Source organism: Amphibalanus amphitrite, unplaced genomic scaffold, assembly GCF_019059575.1.
Source record: "Amphibalanus amphitrite isolate SeventyFive unplaced genomic scaffold, NRLGWU_Aamphi_draft 000713F_arrow, whole genome shotgun sequence".
NCBI classification, from domain to species: domain Eukaryota; kingdom Metazoa; phylum Arthropoda; class Thecostraca; order Balanomorpha; family Balanidae; genus Amphibalanus; species Amphibalanus amphitrite.
The window spans coordinates 215408-237067 of NW_024882207.1; the positions used below are offsets into that span (position 1 = coordinate 215408).

The window sequence follows — 21660 nt, forward strand, 5'->3', positions numbered from 1 at the left end:
TCGCGTTGTACTGATGTATTCGCGATCATGTGAATATTTACATATATTCAAGTACAAAACATGTTCGTGGAGACTTGCACTATGAATATCTGGTAGCAAAATAAATACGAAATGTCATTTATCTATTTGTTTGATGTTCTAGTTTACGACGTTCCATTGGCACAGGTGCTTATAAATCGAGCATTACTCGGAGGAAGTACAATACGCCAACAAATTCGCTAAGGCACTGGAGACGGCGGGTGCAGTAGGCACCAGCAGTGGGGCGGCATCTGTTGGTCCGAGGTGATCCAGCGCGCAACGAACTCGACAACGCAGTGGCAGCAAGCTCGAACGCCGGGATGACGAACAGATGAGAAACAATAACACATCTCTAACCGAATGCGACACTTGTCATCAGCATGAGTCACGCACCAATTGCAGCGCGACAACAACATTTCATCGAAACAAAACAACACACTGAACAACACATCGTAGGCGCCGCAAGTTCATGAAACAACAAAACATAAAACTGATTCTATCAAAACCGGGAGCCGTGCCCGGCCGGGCGGTCGACCGATGCGACGCGGGGGCCACTGGCCGGCCCCATGGTGCGATTGTCCAGACATATCACATACGGAGGCATTAGCTGAGATCTTGACGAGCCGGAGTGAAGAGACGAGAGCGCCGAGAGCCGGCGGACGGAGTCGACCGCAGCGCCGCCTGGCGGAGCACGGTGCACGCATGCGCAGAGCGTGCCGGCTGGCCGGGCCGCAGGACGGACGGCAACACCAGCGGAGAGCAGACTGGCGTCCAGCTCAGGTCCCGAGAGCCCGCCACCCACCACGGAACGGGCCCCAAGATCACAGGCAGCAACGAAGGAAGAAATTATGCCGAGACTGAGCGAGAAAACCATATTGCCTTCCAGATTCTAATATACACTCATTCACGCCAATCTCCCTCTCACTTTCTCGCTTTGTGAAGTGTTGCTCTGGGACCAGCCGAGTCTTCCAAACCCTCTCCAACAGACCAACAAACGTAGGGCGCGCCGCGCGGCGGCGCTCCTCTCCAGCACCAAGATGGCCTCCGCGGCGAGGTTGGAAGGTTCGGCGGCCGGTCGGCGCGGAGGGGCCGGTCGGCCGCACAGCGGAACAGACGCCACCGACTGCTACCTGCGCGACAGGTTCAGCGGCGCGTCTGAAACAAACGGGCAGAAGGAGTCAGACGCTGGGACTCGTCATCACGACTAATGGATGCAGCTGGCAGCACCAGCGACTTTTTGGATTTTGACAGAATTTTCGTTTAGTCATCGGTACCTACCCAATACGGGAAAGAAAATCATCCCTCATAAAATGGTACGTGAGGTTAGGATGCGAAAATAAAATCATACATCAGATGAAAAAAATGCGTTTCTATCACTGGCCTACCAACTATTCCGTCCCCGCCCCTGCCCAGCTCAGCTGCACGCCGCCTCACCTTGTTCGGGCTGTAGCGCGGCGGCAACCACCGGACTGTGGAGACTGGCCTGGTGGGCGGGACTCGGCAGCTGATGGCGCGGCGCCGCCGACCGCGGCGGCGGCGGGGGCGGCGGCGGCGGGCTGGCCGGCCGCGCCAGCAGAGGCGCCGGCCGGTGTACCGTCGGGTGGCTGAGCTGCGAGTAGAGCAGTGGCGAGACCAGCGGGTAGGCCGGGTAGGCGGCCGGTAGCGGCGGCGCCGCCGGCACCAGGTGCTCCAGGCCGCGGAACGCCGACACCGCCTGCAGGTACTGCATGTACCGCGACTGGTGGCACGCCAGCGGCGAGAACGCGCCGGACGCTGACACAGAGTGCGGCGGCGGCGCGGAGGAAGGTGCCGAGACCGGCGGCGGCGGAGCGGGCGGCTCGCTGGCTGGGGGCGGCGCGGGCGGCGCGGGCGGCGGCCGGGGTGACGGGCGGGCCGGGCTCCGTGCGCTCGGCGCCGCCAGCAGTGAGTCTATTGAGTAGGCCGAGCAGGGCGCCGTGCCGCGCCCGTTTCGTTGCGGCGGTTCCCGCGGCTCGGAGGCCGCCGGACTGACCGCCACAGTCGGCGCCGCCGCCGCGCCGGGGAGAGTCCCTGGCGAGCTCAGGCCCGCGCCGGCCGCGCTAGAGGAGGTCGACGGGCCGGGGGACGGTCGCGTCGAGCGCGCGGCGCCCGTCTCCCGGCCAGCGTGCGGCCGTTTCCTGGGGGACGTCTGCCAGGCGGACGGACCCGCCTTTCCGGTCCGGATTCGTACCGTCTGCGTGGGCCGCACGACGGGCCGGCGCCGCCGGTCGGCCAGCCGGCCCACCAGCGACTCGAGCGTGGCGGCGCGGCCGGCCGCCGGCAGGGGGCTCTGCTTCCTCCGCGGTCGGCGCTCGGCCACCGGCAGCGGCGACAGCGGCGGCGGCCGGAACGCTGCCAGTGTGGGCTTCCTGCTGAGGCGCCGCAACCGGGCGCGGGCGGCCGCCGCCTGCCAGAGCGCCAGCGCCGGCGGACAGCCGAGCTGCTGCAGGGTGCCGCCCGAGCTGGACCGTCGCCGCGGAGCCCCCTGTTTCCGCCGGTACGGGTCCACCGGCCACGGAGACGACTGGACCGATGAGCAGTCGTCTGCGGAAACAGCCAGACTCGTGTCAGAGGGCACCTCTGCTACTCAGATAGCATTCAACAGGTGACTCAGTGCCGAGCTATGCGGCATCATATGCATGATTGTTCGCACGAGCGAGCCGCAGCACATCTGCGCTAAACAGGAAATAACTTATTCTGAAATGAAAAACAAAAATGGATAGCTACACATGTAAAGAATGCATTCTAAAACAAAATCCAGTGGAGGTACAACTTGATAGCGCACAGAGTTGAGGAGGGGTCTACAAACAACATAGCAAGAGAGGCGAGCTAAACTGCAGCAGTGTCCCCATCCCGAGCCAGTGAGCTGTGGGCCACCTCGCCCATCCACACGAAAGCCACAGACGTGGTGAGCTCTGTACGTACCACTAAAGGAGGCCACCTGTTCCATGCGCGCGTTGACCGTGGGCGGCGTCCAGTAGGTTTTCCTGGCCACGGCCACCCAGCGCTTCTCGAACGTGTCGGAACTGTGCGACAGCTCCAGCACGACACGGCCGTCTGTAACGCAGACCGGACGGAGGTAGATACCAGCGGGGACCCCACACACAGATACGGCGCCATTGGTAAGGGCTGGGGAAACGCCGACAGAGGACGGTGGACATGCCCCCCCCCCCCCACACACACACACGACTTCGATGTAAAACGGCAGCCGTGCTTAATGACAGGATGACATGGTCGGGACCGGGCATATTGTGGCAACAACAAAGCATTTACACTTGGTAGCTGTTCAGTGTCAATGAAAAAATGCGTAAAAAATATCTACTTGAGCGCATAAATGAGCAGACCTACAAAGAAATTTACGCAGGCATACACAATAGCAAGTCACATCACAAACACAATTCCAGCTTCACGCCAACCTATCCCAAACGATCATCACTTTCGGATCGCATTCCATCAGGTACCACTGCACAGCCATCTGCGGTTTAAAACCGCACGAGCTGAACACATGGACGGACATTGGCACACGCGAGTTGCACTGAAACTTCCATTCTATTGTGGACGCGGGCAGCGACTACCCAAAAATCGAGACAATACCACTGAACTCGTCAGCAGTGGCATCAATAACGCCCATCAATTGCGAGCATGCAGCTGTCCGGGACCCACTGGAAAGTCCATCACCGGTGCTTAGAGTCAGAATGTGCCTGTGCCCGATCGTCTCCTTCGGAGGAGCTTATGTAATATTTTTGCGAAGGAATTGTGTTTACTCTTCAATGGAATGTGACGGATAAACAGAGATCTCAGTCTACCTCACCAAAAACCTTGGTCTCCAATGCGGTTCATGATCATTTGCAGTGCAGACAGATCAGAAATATTTCCAGATAAGATATCCAATAAGATAAGCCAGTCTGACCCTGTCGCTGAGGCCGAGCATACATCTGTTCTTCACTTTCAACGAAGGAAGGACTCGGCCCAGGCCAATGGATAATTGGGTAGTTTTACCGAGCGGCCACAAACAGTGGGTTTCTGAAGCGTCAGTCACATAACCGAGGAATGCATTAAGCGAGCCACAACATGCAAGCCAGTCTTTAACAGCATATACCAGCAATACGCCACGAATGGTTGTATTGCATCGCAACTAGCATTAAATGCTCGCGAATCAATTTCGTTGAAATTGTCACTGGCCTGGGATATCTTCATCAGACAATTCCAGCACAATTAGCTTTTCCTGTCGTGCTATAGCCATCTGAGCAGCGAGCGGCCACTGAGCGTTGTCTGGCGACCTGTCGCGTCGGCGGTGGGCCGCAGATCTGATCGATGCGAGTCTCGCACGCCACGGGTGGGATGTGTCCAGCACGCGCCCCCAAATTGACGGCCAGCACGTGAGGACTGAGGCCACGGCCGACCGGACGACCGGCCGGCCGGCCATCGCCGAGACCGAGCGAGGTGGCAGCTACAGACGGGCCGATACAACGGCTGGGATAGCGCACCAAACAGCAGGAAACATCTACCCGAAAACCGGGAGTGGGCAGTTGTCGGAACGAAGCTATATGGGCAGTCATTTGCACCCGGACAAACTAGGGTAACGGAAACGCACTATCATTATGCCGATGTTTGATATGTCTTGTGCAAGGCTGCACTTTTGAAAGCGAAAATATGCGAGGATGGTATATTTAATTGCTGCATTGGCATAGAAAAATTAACCAGCATCCCGTGCAAATAAAACACCAGCAAAATAGTTATTGCAATAGTTTTGGACAAGGTAACGAAATAAGCTTCTCCATAAGACTAAGCAGCCAAAATATAGCTGTCCAACCATAAGATTACTTCATGTACGTCTTTCGGACAATCCCTCAACCATTACGCACAGCAATATACCGGGTGGCCCAGAAAAAACGTTCCCAACTTTAAATCAATATTTCTCAGAAAGTAATGTAAATACAACATTGAAACTTCCAATAGTCAATGCGGCATATATTTTCAGTAAATGGTATGATTTTCATGTTATTCGGTCAATTACTTTTTAAACGGTTTGTGTTTCTAGCATGCCATGTAAAAATTACTTTTTTGCTTAGATGCTTACTAAAAAATGTGAGTGAACGGGTCACTTCCGTATCGTCTCCATGGCCTGCTGCCATGACTGCTACTGGCATCTAGTCTCATTGATTGTTCAGGTCTCAGGGTGACACATTCCATCTAGCTTTTTTCGTTATTCGGTCAATTTACTGTTTGATCTTCTTGAAGGGAGGGCGGTCAGCAGTAACCCATGCACCGTGCCACTCCTCGAAATAGCACTTAGTGTTGAAACGAATGTCATCCAGTAACATCATTTTGGCTAAGTATTTGAATATTTGGCATATAAGTGGGACAAAATATTTAAAATAGCATCACACGTATTGGTTTCATTCACGTGTTCTATTTTTCTATTTCTTTCTAACATGGTAGGTACGTCTAAGCCAATCATCATTACCGTTCAACATCGGCAAAAAAGCAAAAACGTCTTACTTAATTCAACATAAGATTGCTGGCTTGAAAATGATAGTACAGTGTTATAATTTGGCATACCAAAGCGCAAAGAAGTGACGCAAACTTGATGAAAATTTTGGCGCGTTATTTGCACTCGAATTAGAGATATAGGCCTCCAAAGTTCGGAACGTTTTTTGGGCCACCCGGTATAAGCTGAAACATCCTTTTATAAACTCAAGGCGATCATTTCCATGACCAGAAGCAGCCAGAAATGCTGAGTGTGCGTGTGTATGGAGAGTCGCCGTCGGACACTCGACCCGCGGTCGCACCTTTTCCGAAGAACTTGAGCCGTCCGCCGTGCTCGGCCCGGTGGTCGGGCTCGGAGAGCGGCGGTGACATGGTGGTGGAGGGTGCCGGCGAGAGTACGGCCGGCGGCGGCGGCAGCTGCGTCAGCCCGTCGGCGGCCATCGTCTCCACCGGGGCGCACACGGCGCGCTCCTCCTTCATCATGTACGCGACGGCATCACCTGCGGAGGCGCCGGGGCGGGGGGCGGTCAGAAAACTAAGGAGATATGGGACAGGGACAGGATGGGTCAGGGACATGAGGAGACGCAACAAAGGGGTGGGCCATCCTGGGACAGACAGGCGCAGGGCGGAGCGGGGCAGGTCAGACAGAATCGGTTGGGGCTGGGGAGACAGGAAATGGGAAGGGCCAGACAGGGTCAGAGGTTTGAAGACCAGAGGGCAAGGGTCAGGGCTATTCAAACAGGGGATAAGACCTGGACGGACATTGACCGGGCGGGGTGGATCCGTCACGGGCGGACGGGGTAGCGGATTAGGGCCAGGTTTAACCAGAAAAAGGTTCAGTAGATGAGACAGAGTTGGTCGGAGTCAGTCCCCACTGGCAGAAAGGCAATGGGCCTGAAGTTGGTGAGAGGAAGTTGACTGGAGCGAATTCAACAGCGTGGAAGGATTCAGCTGGAACTGGCAGGACAGCAAGAGATTGGCAAGGCTGGATGGGCTTGGCCAGAGCAACAGAGTGGCAAAGCCTATAGGCACTACATAGGATGGCATGTGATGCAAGTGCTGTACGGCAGCATCTATCAACATTGTGTGTTTGGTTGAGCATATGACCAAGGAAGGCAGAACATACAGTATACTACTACAGTACATACTACATGAGAGTACTGGCATTCTTATATATTCCATTAAAAACAACCTAGGTTTATCATTATTTGGATGTCATGGTCACGGATGTGTTCAAATATGCCATGCCCATGGTCTCTTCCATTATATATCCACTGCACACAAGCATGGAAGTAGGCATTGTGTGTGAGAATGGAAGAGTTGCAGCAATGGTGAGGGTCTAGCTGGCTAAGGAGTAGAAAGGGTTATATACAGTGGGGTAGAGAAGACCATTGTGAGGCGATGTGCAAGTGACACACCAGCAACAACACATCAACTGAACAGTAAACAACTGAAAAAACACAGCAAATCCAGGATCGCACACACTTTATTGAGGTAATTGGGGTTAAAGGTCCACACAACAATTACAATAAGGAGGTGGATTGAGAGCTCAATTTTACAAAATATCAGCTATATAGAAATTAGAAACACCATGTAACCCACAGGTTCACAAAATTCACAACTCCCATATTGTATAGGTAGGTACTTTATACCTACAAAGAAAATATTTCCTAAGATGGAAAATATCTGTTATCTGAAACACTTGACTGTTCAATAATTCAGCACCCACTGGATTAACTTGCTTGAAGATTTCTGCAAACTGAATATTGCAACATATATTGAGCCCTAATAAACTTAAAATCATTCCTTGATGACTAGCTCTAGCAATGATTAGTGGCTGCTAGCATAACAGCCAAAATGGGCTGGCAATTAATGTAGTTGGATAAAGTAGTGTGAAGTTCAATAAAGTACAAAACAAATAGTAAATCATATTCAACTCTTTAAACTAAATAGCAGATGCCTCATGAAGCTCCTTTATGCCTTCTGAAAAAACACAACAGGTGAGAATACAGTGCTCTGTTTGGAGCAAGAAAAACACTCATCACAGTAGTGTTATGTTGTGGGCAGAAAACATCAACTCAATTCTTATCACCTATCCATGCTTTCCCTTTTACAGCATTGTTCTGTACAAATCTCTGTATATCCACCTGTTGCAAATTGAGCCTGATATGTGACAAATCAACAGGTATCACCTGTAGGCACACATTTACTGATGAAACAGATTCATGCAAAAGCCATAAAGTTGAGCTGGCATAATCCTCTCATATCACAAGGAGAAATGGCAAACCCTATTTATAACTTCAGCTTAAATGTTTGAATGGACGGATTTGCAGAGCCAACAAGCCCTGCTAAGCAGAGCTTGTTGGATAGATCTCGACCTAGACTGTATGATTGCCGGATTCTGGGTAACAAGAGACTTTTGATGTCAAAGTTGTATGTGCCCTTCAAAGCTCGACTCGGTCCGTCCCACTCCACTGAGGTCTTAACTTTTAAGGCAGGAACAGAACATTTAGAGTTCAGGAAAACAAATGCAAGCTTTCCCAATACATAAGCTCTTGCTCTTAGGCAGGCAATACTTGCACAGCATGCAGTCTGTTTCAGCAGTTACTAAAACCAAGTGCTCCTTGTAATATGAATCATCATCATGGCAATTACTATGTATGACCAAAATTATCATTTTGGTTTGGATTATAAAAAGAGGCAATCAATTCAGTATAACAAAAATAACTGAAAACATGCCATACAGAAGAGAGCATGCTTGGGTAGCAGCATATTTACTGTTACTATTCCTTGTTTGGGGTGTACCTACTTGCTAAACAAATAACTTAATGCACTTAATATTCACATAGCTACATTCTCTATTCATCCAAAAATTTAGCCACAAAAAGACTGATAAAATTAACTGTAAAACATGTTTATTTATAAACGCTGGTCAGCAAACCAATATCTATTGCCCACCCTCCTCCGGCATAACAGTTGCTGATTATACAGGATATGTTACCTTGACTATTAATAAAATTATTTCCATAAGTGAGGGCAAAGGTTAACCTCGCAGCATGACACAAATCATTCATTTTCTAACAATGACGAGATTCAGCATTGGCCATCACCACAAATACCTTAAAAGGAAGCTATTTACGACAATTTTTGATGACACGATAGTTTACGATGAGAAAAGGCATACAGTAAGAAAAACTAAATAATATGCTGTTATAAATATAGTTGTCTTCCCACAAAATCGACACCGACACAAAAATAATACAATTATAACGCAGGCGCAACGCCCGAGTCCGGGCACAACTCTCCGGATTTACACTATCTTACGTGAAGCTGATGAGTTATCCATGATGAAAATTCATTGTTTAACAGCTTCGAGATATTGACAACAACACTTACATGAAAAGAAAAGAAATAAACGCCAAATATACCGTCCCAAACAAACAGCCAGGCACCCTGGTCACTTCAGTTTTGTCTAAGTATCAAGAGCTTTAAAATAAAATTGATGAAAATAAAATAAAACGCTGCCAAATCCTAAATAAAGGGAAGCCAGCACTAAATCATCGCTGTTTGCGAATATACAAGAATGTTCTATATAAACGACGAATTGAGAAAATAAATTGAATGCAAAATGATGAACCGTCAAAAGCAAAAACGTGGGTCGATCTTTTGCTGCTAAAAAAACGACGCTGACAAAACAAAGCTGGATGGGGTAGTGTGGGTACAGTATCGGCGGAACACCTTCGGCGGGGGGGGGGGGGCATGGGGGGGACACTGCCGACTTTTGTCCTTTGGTCCCATTCTTTCCATGCAAGACTCATAGGGCTAATGTTAAAATGCCTAAATCAAAGGGGGCACGGTGCCCCGGTGTCCTCCCCGTTCCGCCGCCTATGATGGGGTAGGCGGCAGGCGCAAATCGAACGGTTCTCGATCTTCAGTCTTCGGAGCAAACTTAAAAACGCCGATGCGAGATCATTTGATTATTAAATGCGGTCATGGCCCACAATCAGGGGCACGGGCGGGGTTATGACCGTCATAATTCCTATGGGCCTTGCCCTTATGCAAAAAAGACTACCTTTTATCTATTTCCCGCGCCATCGGATCCCTCCATCAGGCGGCAGGCCCATGGATCACAGTACCTACACCTATTGTGTGAGACCATATATGATCCCACTTCCATCCACTCTGGCCCAAAATCGACATTCTGAAAACATCTTTCAACGAGATAAAATGGCCCGCGTGTCATACCGCTATTTACAATTCAAGACGAATTTCTGCCAAACCAATTACAAGCCAGGAAAGAGCATAAAAGTACAATTATTGAACTTTATCCCAGCACCCACTCAGAGATCCAGAACACAATTAACTGTGATGCATCTCCGTATCAGTCTTCGGATCTACCTCTCGCATTCTTCTATGCTTCTCCGCACAATACCTTCAGTCAGACATTTCGGTAAAGAAGTACATGTATTTCACATGGAAATCTTTGTTCGGGTAGCATTTAAACCAGTCCAGAAACAAGGCATCAAGTTTCAACCAGACTCATACGAGGCAAACTGGTCATTATAAAACAAATGTCATGGTAAACAGTAAACACTGCCTGCATAAATCGTCTTTGAGAGCGAATAGCATTGAATATACTCTTATATGTATCACAGAGTTTGTGAAAACTAATATCAAATATTAAACTGACCGACCGTATCACTCTGCGCTGGCTATACTATAGTGTACTAAAGTTATTATCACTTGGCACTGCACCGTCAACCCTTGACGTCCCAACACCTGCAGCCTTCACCACCGACAGAAGCTATCACCACAGCAGACCAGGACAGTCGAGTCCGAGTACCGAGGGCGCCACAAAAGAGGTGAGGCGACAGTCTGTGTTTGTGGTGTACGCAGAGCAGCGCCCGTCCGCCCGGTCCCTGACAGCCGGCGGGGCGGACCGCCAGCGCCACCTAGATGTCGCAGGACGGACCGCCAGCGCCACCTAGCCGTGACGGGTCGACTCGAACGCCACCGGATCGTCGATCTGCTTGCTGTGAACCGACCACAGCTCCTGAGGACGTCAGACAGACACCGTGAGACCACAGACCTCTCGTGGGAAAACCCCGGTCCCACAGTGTCTCAGTGACAAATATCACAACATCAGTTAAATAATGATACCGTAGTTTAATGTATAAATAAACTTCACCATTAGGATAAATGATAACAATAACAAGTCAAATGTATATTTAGACACACAAAGCTTTCGGTACGAAAATACCTTGATCACTGTGCTACAGAAATGAGGACAGATTTTTTTCTGTCCTCATTTCTGTAACACAGTGATCAAGGTATTTTCGTACCGAAAGCTTTGTGTGTCTAAATATACATTTGACTTGTTATTGTTATCATTTATCCTAACTGTCGTGGATAATTTACATTAAACTTCACCATTCTTTAAAAAGGATATTGTTAGTTTCCTGCGTTTATGTGTACCTATAAATTAACTTATTGTTACGGGGCTTTACGCTTGATAGTGCAAGCCCATGATCATGAAATTGACACGACAAACACAGCTCTAAGTATACATGGTTAGGTAAAAATACATCACACAGACACAGACATTCCAAGCATGGGATGCAGAGATTTATGTGCAAGCAATCACTGTTACGATAACTCAAAAGCGGTCATTCAATCGTCATAAGGTAACTGCAAATAAAAGACAGCTAAAACACTACCGGAGCAAACAAATCTAAAAATAAACACACATCAAAGGCATTGACCACGGAACACTAATTGCACTAATAAGAAATAACCCTCAGATTGCCAGGTCAATTGAGCATATTTCCTCAGTCATATCTTGATAACCGTCGTTAGTAAAGAGGAAGCAAGTACGGATATGCAGTTTCGCAACATTCCGCACTTTGTCCACTCTTGAAAGACATCGCCATATCTAACGAACTTCAGAGCAATGTCCAATGGCTCCCACCCCCAATTCATCGCCAATATTTGCTCTTTTATGACGTCACACGGTGACCAAAGCACTATCAGAGCATGAGTCGCTGCCCGGCAACCGACGGCCCCTCCCCACCATGGCGCAATGTAGCCTCCGCTCCCCCTCACATCCTGCCGGGCCAGTTCTATGCGGAAGGAGCCTATCAGTGGCGCCCATCAGCTGACGAGAGGACTGGGTCCTCGGCTGGCCGCCGCAGAGCTATGTGGACGTCATGTCCAGACATAGATCAGACTCGCTCCGGTTTAATGCCGGATCCTTGTGACATCCATGCTGTACGTCGCTTATTCTTATCAGAATTTTGAAGCTAGGGATCATATGTGAAGCTTGCATAAAAAGTAAACATTTTTCTCCGACACGACTGCGATACGCCGATACTTCAAGCGCCGTGGGTAACTAATACGAGGTTAAATAAAATCACATTGTTGTGTTTTCGCTGTCAAACCACTTTATCAGCCGGAATCAGGTGCATCGATGTTACAGTTACACACACGCACGGCACCGATCAGCCTGGCCTTTCGTGTCGGTAACGGGGCCATGCCACAAAACAAAACAGACACTTGCTACCAGACGTTACGAGCAGGCGTGATGGCAAACAAGTCTGGCTGGCTAAGCTAGCGCGAGCTGGGCGGTACATCCTTACTGGTTTAGCTACCAGTCGCCTTGTCACCGTGACCAGACGCCGTGTGACCGTTCCTAGTGGCGTTACCGTGAGCCTTGTCAGAGCTACAGACCTCCTCCTCTATCAACCGCTGGTGGACCTGATGCAGGCTCTGAAAAGGCCGAGCCTCAGCACACATGCACACATACACTACGCAAAACAGGCGGAGCGATGACCCTCAAAGTACATGTCGCAAATATACGACACGCAGAGAAAGGCTGTGTAAAAATTTGTGTCCACACTAAACATAGCACACTTTGTTCATCGATTATATAAAGGATACTGCAGCCAGGAGCCAGTGTCATATTTCAGCGAGTAGTATAAACACGTCTAGGTTATGACCGTCATCTAATGTTCTAACACATCTGGTTTGGAACAGTCGGGGCACCTTGCAACATATCGTAGGCCAAACTTGTTCGACTGCTTGTTATCTACTAAGCGCATTGTGTGTCTGGGGCTTGCTGATTCGCCATCAACTTCCGGGAAAGGGACAGTATTATGCTATATGCGTATGAGCATGCGTCGTCAAAACAAACTTATCCTATTGTCCCTGGTGATAGTATTGAGAGGTCTAGTATGGTGATGCATTGAAGGCTTTTAAGTGATACCAGCAACAGAACATAATGTTCGAAGTTGGGTCGAACTTTGTAGGAACACGACTAAAGTCGGCGAAAACAAAGATGCAATTGTTCATAGTTTCATTCACAAGACATTCCAAATGAAGTGAAAACACATGCCTACAACGCTAGTTGGTAGCCAGCCATCGTAGAAAAAGGAGGATACGATTACCACCAAATTGCTACTTACCTTGAAATACTTGACCGTCTTGACCTTGAGTTCGAGCGTCGCGTCTTCGTCACAAACCATGATAGTTTTCGGATGTTGCTGTGAAAACGGAAGCAGCCGTTAGCACCCGAGAAACACGTAGGCATGTGATGTCATTATTATACCATGAACAGCGCGCGCACCGCTCTTGCATCACGATTCCCAGATGTCTGTCTATCGAGCGATGTCTTATTCCGGCGAGTGGTGCGCAGGACGCTGACGAAACGCAGCCAGAAGGCCTGCGCCCCTTCTGGCAACCGATCGGATCACGTAGAGATTGTTAGTAAGCGCCAGCCTCAGCCAGATACTGATGGCGGGATGCTGCTTTGAACATAATGGGACGGCCGTAAAAAGCAGCCGGGATCTTCTGTATTCCGGTAACGGACTGAAGCCTGAAGGTTTTCGATACAAAACAGAGCGAGTTTGTTTGAAGAGGAGCATACTCTGAGCAGTTTTTTGTGAAGGTATACTCCAGCAAAAATAAACAGAAATATGGCGTGTTTCCCTCAAACTAAACCAAAGGTTGGGAGACGAATGCTCAACGTCAACAGTAGCGTGGTGAGGCAGGCACACGTCTACTCGAAGAATGGGATTCTTTATTACGATAACTCCCACCACGGAAGGCAATTGAACGGTAGTAAAGTAATCTTGATTGAACGCATGGTACCTACGTATTCTTATTATAAGTGCGTATTGATCGCATCACGTGTGGAATAAGCGACACTCGGTAGAGTTACACGTCATAGATACATGCAATATAACTACGAGTACCGTAATATCGTCACAACGTAATGCTATGATATTTACCATAAAACAGATGTGATGAGTTGCATCCACGAGTCCACCATCCACCATCCACAGCCATACATCAGCCAATAACCGCAGAACACGCCCACCTACCCGTTTCGATCGCGAGGTATCATAACGGGCGGTGTGACTGGTCACCATCAACGGAACCCACCTGGAAGGCCGACACCGTCCACATGTGGTTGACGCCCTCCTCTATGGCCTGGTGCAGCGCGTACGCCTTGTGCTGGCCCGTGATCAGGATCAGCACCTGTACGTACGACATCAGAACGACAGGTGTCAGTCGGGAGAGCGACAAGGCACGACAACCAGCGGCGTGCCGGGAAACTGAGGGACATGGCGGGCACCTGATCATCATCTCACCCAATCATCACCTGGGGACTCAGAAGAAGCGAAGGTATGGTAGGGGCTGCCAGACGTGAGTGGGATATGACTGCTAGCAGTACTTACTGGGAAGTTATGGCGAGTCAGAACTAGACGGTTAACAGTCAGCAGAATATAGCGGGTGTAGGGAACAGCATAGCACTCCGCCACCTCCCCAACCGACCCCGTGACCTCCGGTGACCTCCCGACCCGACTGACCTCATTAGCATCCATGACCGTGCCGACGCCGACCGTCAGCGCACGCGTCGGCACCTTGCTGATGTCGTTGTCGAAGAAGCGCGCGTTGGCCTGGATCGTGTCCTGGTTGAGCGTCTTGACGCGCGTGCGGGACACAAGCGACGAGCCGGGCTCGTTGAACGCCACGTGACCGTCGGGACCGATCCCTGCACCGCCGCCAGGCAGGGGAACGCACAGATCAGGTCAGCGGGGATCTTAGAACAGGTCCTCTTTGAGAATGTGAAACAGAGGAAATAGCGAATACACTGGACAGTGGACAAGCTCTATCGAAGCAGATTGGTAAGTGGCGTGACTGGCGAATTCCTGCCTTAATGCTACATGTCCCTGAAAAAGATACCCAGTGTGCAGAAATCCAGTCGAACCAAGGTATTTATCTACCAATTATTATTACTCTTATCTACAGGGTGGAAAGTAATTACGCGAACATACTTTTTCGTCTTATAGCAATGGAAAAAGCGGCGGTGACATGAAAATTTCATCCTTTCATATATTTCTATTTATGTGCGATAGGTACACTGACAAAGGTGTTCAGGCATAATTGACATGAGCATGTCAAGCACTGTTGGCCAAAGCTTAGTCCACGCCTCCTGGAGCTGTCTGGTGAGGCAATCGATGTTGGTGGCTACTAGCAGCTCTTAGACGCTCTCCTGAAGAGTCGCCTGGATATTTTTGATCAAATTGAGGTCTGGGCTATTCCCAGATTGACCATTATATGCCCAGAAGAAGAACAGGTTCTCAAAGCACCAGTCTTGCGTCTTTTTGGCCGTGAGAGGAAGGACTTTATCAATCATGAAGAAGAGTTTCTTTGCGTCGGGCACAAAAGTGCGCTCAATCATTTTGCCCCTTTTGGTGCATTGGTGGATTAGATTAAGAGAGTTGTCTGGAAGGATGTTCCACTAGTTGTATACTTTATTTTTGGTTGCCTTTTTGGTCACTACATGCAATTCTGACACCATCCGGGCGCTCATAACACGCTGATGTGTGTTCCTTTGCCGGATGTTTGAAGGTTGGGACGGGCGGGACGTCGGACGCATCAGCAGCCCCCAACGCGTTGTTCTGCAGGTTTGACGGATGAAATAGCTTTGAAGATGTCTCACCCAACCACAAAGCCAGCTGCCTGTCCTCCTCTGTTCAGGTTTGCCGGTCTTAAGAAAACTTAAATTGCCAATCCTGCTGTTAATTCATGAATTTTGGCCATCTCGATTGTTTGTACGGCTTGATTTTCGAATTTTCACGGATTTATGTATGAATCGTGATATCTTAGATCGGGTACCCGGCCATAGTAAACCATTTCGCCTGTTTTCGGATCGACTGTTGTCGTTTGGTCGCGGAAATGGTGACCACCCATTCGGCGCCTGAATTCGCCGAGGTTTTACTGCCGCCAACGGCTTTGCTTTTTAAGTCCTCTTAAGTTTTATTATGCTTCAACCAAACGTGTAATTGAGTAATGCTGGTGCCGAGACCGTTCAGAGTCCCTTCCGCACCAATCCAGCCAAAATAACCACAAACGCTTTCCCTGGCAACACCAAATTGCGATCTTTGCACATTGTGGTCTTGTGCAGCGTATGGCGTCTGCACCATTCGAAGTCGAGACGTGTTGTAGACCTTCCAAATCATTTTTCAAAGTAAGGTCACTTTTGGTAGATGAGGCGACAACAAACACGACCAATCATGTTCCATGACAGCCCGCGCTCATACAAAATCTCCACTGACGGGCGGAATTGTAAGAAAATACATGTTCGCGTAATTACTTTCCACCCTGTACCTAGTAATATCCCCACTCACCTCCCATGAAGAGCTCGATGCCGCCGGCCTCCGCGATCTTGGCCTCATACCGGGCACACTCTGCCTCTAGGTCAGAGCAGGTGCCATCCAGCAGGTTAACGTTCTCTGGGTGGATGTCAATGTGCTTGAACAGGTGGTTCCACATGTATGAATGATAGCTCTCCGGGTGGTCGCGGGGCAGACCTGCAGAGATGAAGGGAGAGTGTCATGCAGCAAAGCCCGTCTTTTAGTGCAAAATCATGCTGAGCCTCGGTAGGATATTGTAGTTCAAATAAATATAAAGCTAACAGACAGAGCCTGCAAAAAGTACACTAGTAAAGCTGATGTAGGTAAGTTGCACTTTCGTAACTCATAGATCAGCAAAGATCAAGTTCGATATAACAACTACCCATGAATGATGGAGTCAACAGACTAAGTATTTGGTATTCAATCAATGCAGGTAGCCAAACTCAAAATACATTTGATGAATCTACCTTCCAGGAAGCCAAAGCATAAATGGAATAGACCGCATACATACCAACATACTCATCCATGTTAAAGGTCTTGACATACTTGAAGGAAATGTTGCCCTCTTTGTAATGCTCGACAAGTTTCTTGTATGTTCCAGCAGGAGTACCACCTTAAAACAGACATAAAACCTTATAACTAGTCTGCCCTGCCCTGTTCAAAGGTAACATTACGACAGGTACCTACTATTACAACAGGTGCACAACTCGAAAAAAAAATAATATTGGAACTTAACACGTGCAGTGGAAGGGGGGGCGGATTTCGCCCACCCCTCCTGTTTTTCGCTAATAACTCGCGCCGCAAACATAATATTAATGTGAAATTTTGACTACCTGTCCAGAATTGGATCTTCTCGTGCAAGAAATAAGATAATCGGTTCACAACTTTTCTAGTAATAGCGGTGTAAAGTCAAACATTCTGCCGCCGCGGCGGCGCGGCGGTCGGCCCTAGGCGTTACGCGCCGCCTGAATTGTAGACTGGGCCGGGGCGGGACGGTTCCGTCTTTACATGGCGCTCCTTACCACTGATTATATTCGGTTCGTGTCAAATTTTGTGAGAAGACTGAGAAATGTACAGGCAATCATATGGTCAAAGAATTTTGAAAATCGGCCGGTAACAACTTGAGTTATGAGTGTGTAAACACAAAATTGTGATTGCCGCATTTCCCGCGTCGGCCGATCCCGCTTCAGCCGGCGACATCTCACCCTTAGCAGGCTTCTAACTGCCATATTTATTGTTGGATTAACTAGAAATTCACCGTACATATTCACAAATGTATGTTCTTTCGTATAGTGAAAGAAAAAAGAAAATCACCTGGTAACTTTTTGAGTTATTGGCGTGTAAACGCAAAAAGTCGCTCATATGGCACATTTGACCACATTTGACCTCATTTGACCTTGAAGATATTGACCTAGGGTCATGAAATTCACACACAACAGAGTTCCCCAGGGCCCCATCTACTCTCCAAATTTCGTCTTTCTAGCTCCAGTGGGAGCTGAGATCTTAGGGGGGCGACATCCGCCCCCCCCCCCCTTCCACTGGGCGTAGTACCTACTCGCAAGTAACCCTTCCACTGCGCGTGTTAATAGTCAGGCACATTTTGAACAAACAGCTATTGTCAACCCACATTTTATGCAACTGCCTAACTCAAAGGAACATTTGGATATTCCATTACAGGTCACCAATAAAATAAAGATTGCACACGTCATGAGCAAGCAATAAATTACCTACCTGTTGGAAGACCAAGCACAAAGTACCGATCCGGACCAGGGTTAAAATCACGGATACGCTTCACAATATATCGAGCAGACCAATCAGCCACCTGATTAGCATTGTCCAAAATTACCAGACGCATGATGTGTATCCTGTGAAATAATTTGTCAGGTCAAGAATTGGAGTCTCGGTTCACTTTTCGAATTTTACATGTTTGTAGGCTGGTTTTTGGAGCTGAATTCGAATTTAGCAACCATTTGAGCATATAATAAGTAGTTTTGGTGCCTTCGTAGCATGGTACGAAGCTGTCAGAGGCGGTTGGCAGTGCAGTTGGCAGGTACTAGGTACGAATACCCGTCACGACCCCTACTGGTTGACCTGACCTAACCTGACCTGGTCTAAATGCTTAAAGACATCATCTGTGATAAAAACTAACACGATATTCGTGATCAGTACCCCGAAAAAACATAAGCAGCCACACTTTACGACTTTCTAACAAGTCCCGATTTTTCCGACTTTTGGGTCATTGGCCTGATCTGAAAGGTCAACCGATGTCCGATGACCTAGGACCTTAAAATTGGGTAGGCATCGGCTTCCTTTCGTGACGGGCAGCACGCTCGTTTTTTCTGCAAAGCTCTAGCTCGATCAAAGGCCAAACACGAGGGGGGGGGGGTCATACCAACCTACCCCTTGTGCCGTCGAAGGACGCAAAATGGCCTGTGCCGGCGAGCGTTAAAGCATAGATCTAAATCACTTGATTGGTGAAATATTTGCAAGTAAAGGGTGCAGACTTCGGACTTCCACTGGCGTCCAACTGGCGTCTAACTGAGCAGACGTCCAAGTTGGCGTCTAACTTGGCGTCTAACTGTTGGACGGAGACTTCCAAGCTAGAAACGTATAAAGTTAGCTGTCACCAGATAGATGCAGCCGCCGTCCAGCTAGACATGTCTAATACTTAGATGCATCTAGGTAGACGCGAAATGGAGGCCTCCACCCAAACTATTTCAATAATGAAGGGGAGGGTGGGGTAGTTTGGTCAGCAATATAATTTGGTCGCCCCCACCTTTACGACATATGACAAAAGTGAATGAAAAAATTCTAGCCTCAATTCATGTGTTATTGGCGGAACTAATCCATGGAAAATTTTCAAAAATCTCCCCTTCAAAATTTTTTTCCAAATCAATCAAACATTAATTTGATTAGAAAATGGTAACTTTGACTTCTGTTCGAAAAATTGTATAGCATGTAGAATTCGGGCTGAAGAAAAAATTTACATTGTGGTCCCATTGCTTAGGACGCTCAGCGTTTTCAAGAGTAATTTCCCGTATATCCGTAAAACCATAACAACTTTGTAGACAAAACCTTTCACAGTGGCAATGCGGGGTAATTTTGCCGGTGCTAGTGGAGCAGATTTCCCGGTGCTCTCAGGACCGCTATGCTGGAACGGCCGACTTGATAAGGTTGTGTGCCAAGCTGGTTGGGTTTATAGCCGTCGGCAGTGGCATTGCGGCACAGTCTGCCTCCTAGGAGCTCATCAGGACACCGCGCAATGCAACACAACGATGATGCTAGAGATCTGCTCACACCAAACTGATAGTCACATCTACAGCACAGCTCACAATCAACTTGTTTGCAACAACTTGTTTGCAGACATCGGAAGGTTACAAGATGCAAGTATTTGAGACTGAGTTGAGTTCTTTTATAGATTGTTAAGAATTTTAATTGAAAATGGCTGATTACTTCATTACTAGAATAAAAAGTTTATGTTTTTCCCAAACAATGCCATCTCCCTGTTCACTAATTTGAATTATAGGTAAGTTTCATTGTGAAAATATCTATCACAAATAAAATGCAAATTTTTGATTGAGCAGCAGTAGATATACTGTGTATGCATTTAGGAAGCACATTTACAGTTGTGCAGGAAAATGCTGAAATAAGACCTGAGTCAAAATCATTTAAACATAAGTCTGACACCAACTCAACCAACTACCTACCAAGTTAGCCTAAGAATGTGCTAAGAGTCACCATGGTGTAAAGGACACGTCATTGCTGACACTGAAGCTGAGTGCTGACTTGCCCATAACATAAAATCCAGGCCCCAAAATGACACCAGCAAAATTGCCCCACCCCACCGCCGGCCAAATAACCGTCTAGCGAGGCAATTTGGCCGCTTTGCAGACCTTTGTAAAACGTCAAGACTCAAAATCCAGGAATAAGTACTAAGTAGTGGCTCTATCATTTTCATTTTACTGTACAAGAAAGTAAAATGAGTTCTACACCTGCCAGCGCTGAGAGTGCAGAAATATGCTGCCAATTTCAAGCTACACCACTTGCTAAAAAAGCGGCCAAATTACACCACCCTCCCCTATCACAAAACATCAAATGTATAAGCAAAAGGAAGGACAAACCTAAATTTGAAATTCGAATTCTTAAGCTGAAATCAAGGTATATAAAAACAAGCAGGAATCCTCTTCTCAATGCAAAAAGCCCCACACTACTCCTTGTCCAATTGCCAGCAACAGCAACCAAACTGAACCAAACAGCACAAATGAGTGGTGTGAATGACAACGATTGGGCAGGGCACAACTCGACCAGTTTTTGTACCAGCTTGAGTTTTTACCAAGTGTATAAACGTGGGCAGGGTACCTATCTTGTTTCTATCTTGTGCCCGGCGGCTGCACCCACACCGCAGAGGTCACCGATAGAGCTATTGAGGTCAAGTCGAGGTCACGAAGGTCACGAAACACCTCTCAATTTTCAACTTGCTATTTGATTTGAGTGCTGCTCGACTTCGGTCACGTTAACGTGGCAAATAAACTTTATTTGGCAGCACAGATTATTAGCCTAATAGTTTGAGCTTAGCTTGGAAACGCCAATGAATAAATCTTGGCATGAGTTTATAGTAGTTTCCGTTCCATCCAAGGCTTTGTACGTAAGAACGTTAAATCAAATCCCAAATCAATTTAGCTTCACAATCAAATTATTCAATCAAGCAGGCATGAAAATATAAATAAACTCACCAATAAGGAGTATAGCAATAAATAAACATAGAATAGATAAACATCAAAACGATGCTTATTTTTGACAGAAAGTGGCTCAATCGCACAAATATTTCAGAAGCGATCACGCATCAGAACCATGCATCCTGAAACAATCTTGCCTGAAACTGTTGATTCACAAATCAATCGAAATGTTTTCCGAAGCCGGACCAAAGGAAAATGCAGGTAAATGCGTAGTGTCCATAGTAGATAGTGTCGATTTCCTTGGCTACTAACTCTGGTTGCTTTCTTGGCTACTTTCTCTTGATATTGAAATTGACAGCAGCAGTATGAACAGCGCCAAAACTTATTTTGCAACAGCTGCGCCACCAATGTATTGACGGAAATAATTGGGTAGGTGTAGGCCAAGATTTCTTTACTACTCGGTGTAGGCGGTGAAGGTGGGTAGGTATTGGGTAGGTAGGTACATGGGTGTAGTTTTCCAAAAATCATTGGGGGTGCTCAATAGCTTTCAGAAAGGCATGCCATAGTTTTTGTAGTTTTTTTTTTAGCTGTTCTTTTTTACTGTACCCATTAGGCATCATGCAAGAAATGTTGTTAAATCGGTTCGAGAGCTTGTTTTAATAGCGCCTCTGTAAAACAATTTTGGCTCACCCAATGCATTAATCCGCGCGGGGCTGGGGTCTCCAGCCGAACGCGCGGGGCTGGGGGGGGGGAGGGGTAAA

The 21660-nt window shown here is 48.0% G+C and overlaps 2 protein-coding genes across 20 annotated transcripts; both read right to left on the minus strand.

The window, feature by feature from the left end:
* On the minus strand, nt 1-8991 carry LOC122365058 (vegetative cell wall protein gp1-like). The gene is made up of 5 exons (XM_043335945.1): nt 8851-8991; nt 5829-6026; nt 2962-3093; nt 1453-2580; nt 1-1173 (listed from the first exon to the last, which is right to left on the minus strand). The coding sequence occupies exons 1-5, from the start codon at nt 8870-8872 to the stop codon at nt 1145-1147; spliced, it is 1509 nt and encodes a 502-aa protein (XP_043191880.1). The 5' UTR covers nt 8873-8991; the 3' UTR covers nt 1-1144.
* A 985-nt stretch (nt 8992-9976) lies between these two features.
* Nucleotides 9977-21115, minus strand: LOC122365061 (glucosamine-6-phosphate isomerase 1-like). 19 transcript variants are annotated; one of them, XM_043335957.1, is made up of 9 exons: nt 21097-21115; nt 17955-18088; nt 16735-16836; nt 16218-16400; nt 14394-14578; nt 13966-14061; nt 12987-13064; nt 12162-12291; nt 9977-10579 (listed from the first exon to the last, which is right to left on the minus strand). In XM_043335957.1, exons 2-8 carry the CDS (start codon nt 18076-18078, stop codon nt 12166-12168), a joined length of 894 nt encoding a protein of 297 aa, XP_043191892.1. In that variant the 5' UTR covers nt 18079-18088; nt 21097-21115; the 3' UTR covers nt 9977-10579; nt 12162-12165. The 19 variants fall into 19 exon arrangements, with proteins under 19 accessions (XP_043191892.1, XP_043191884.1, XP_043191885.1 ...); XM_043335949.1 differs by lacking the exon at nt 21097-21115 and adding an exon at nt 20957-21033; XM_043335950.1 differs by lacking the exon at nt 21097-21115 and adding an exon at nt 20684-20720.
* Nucleotides 21116-21660: the final 545 nt, after the last annotated feature.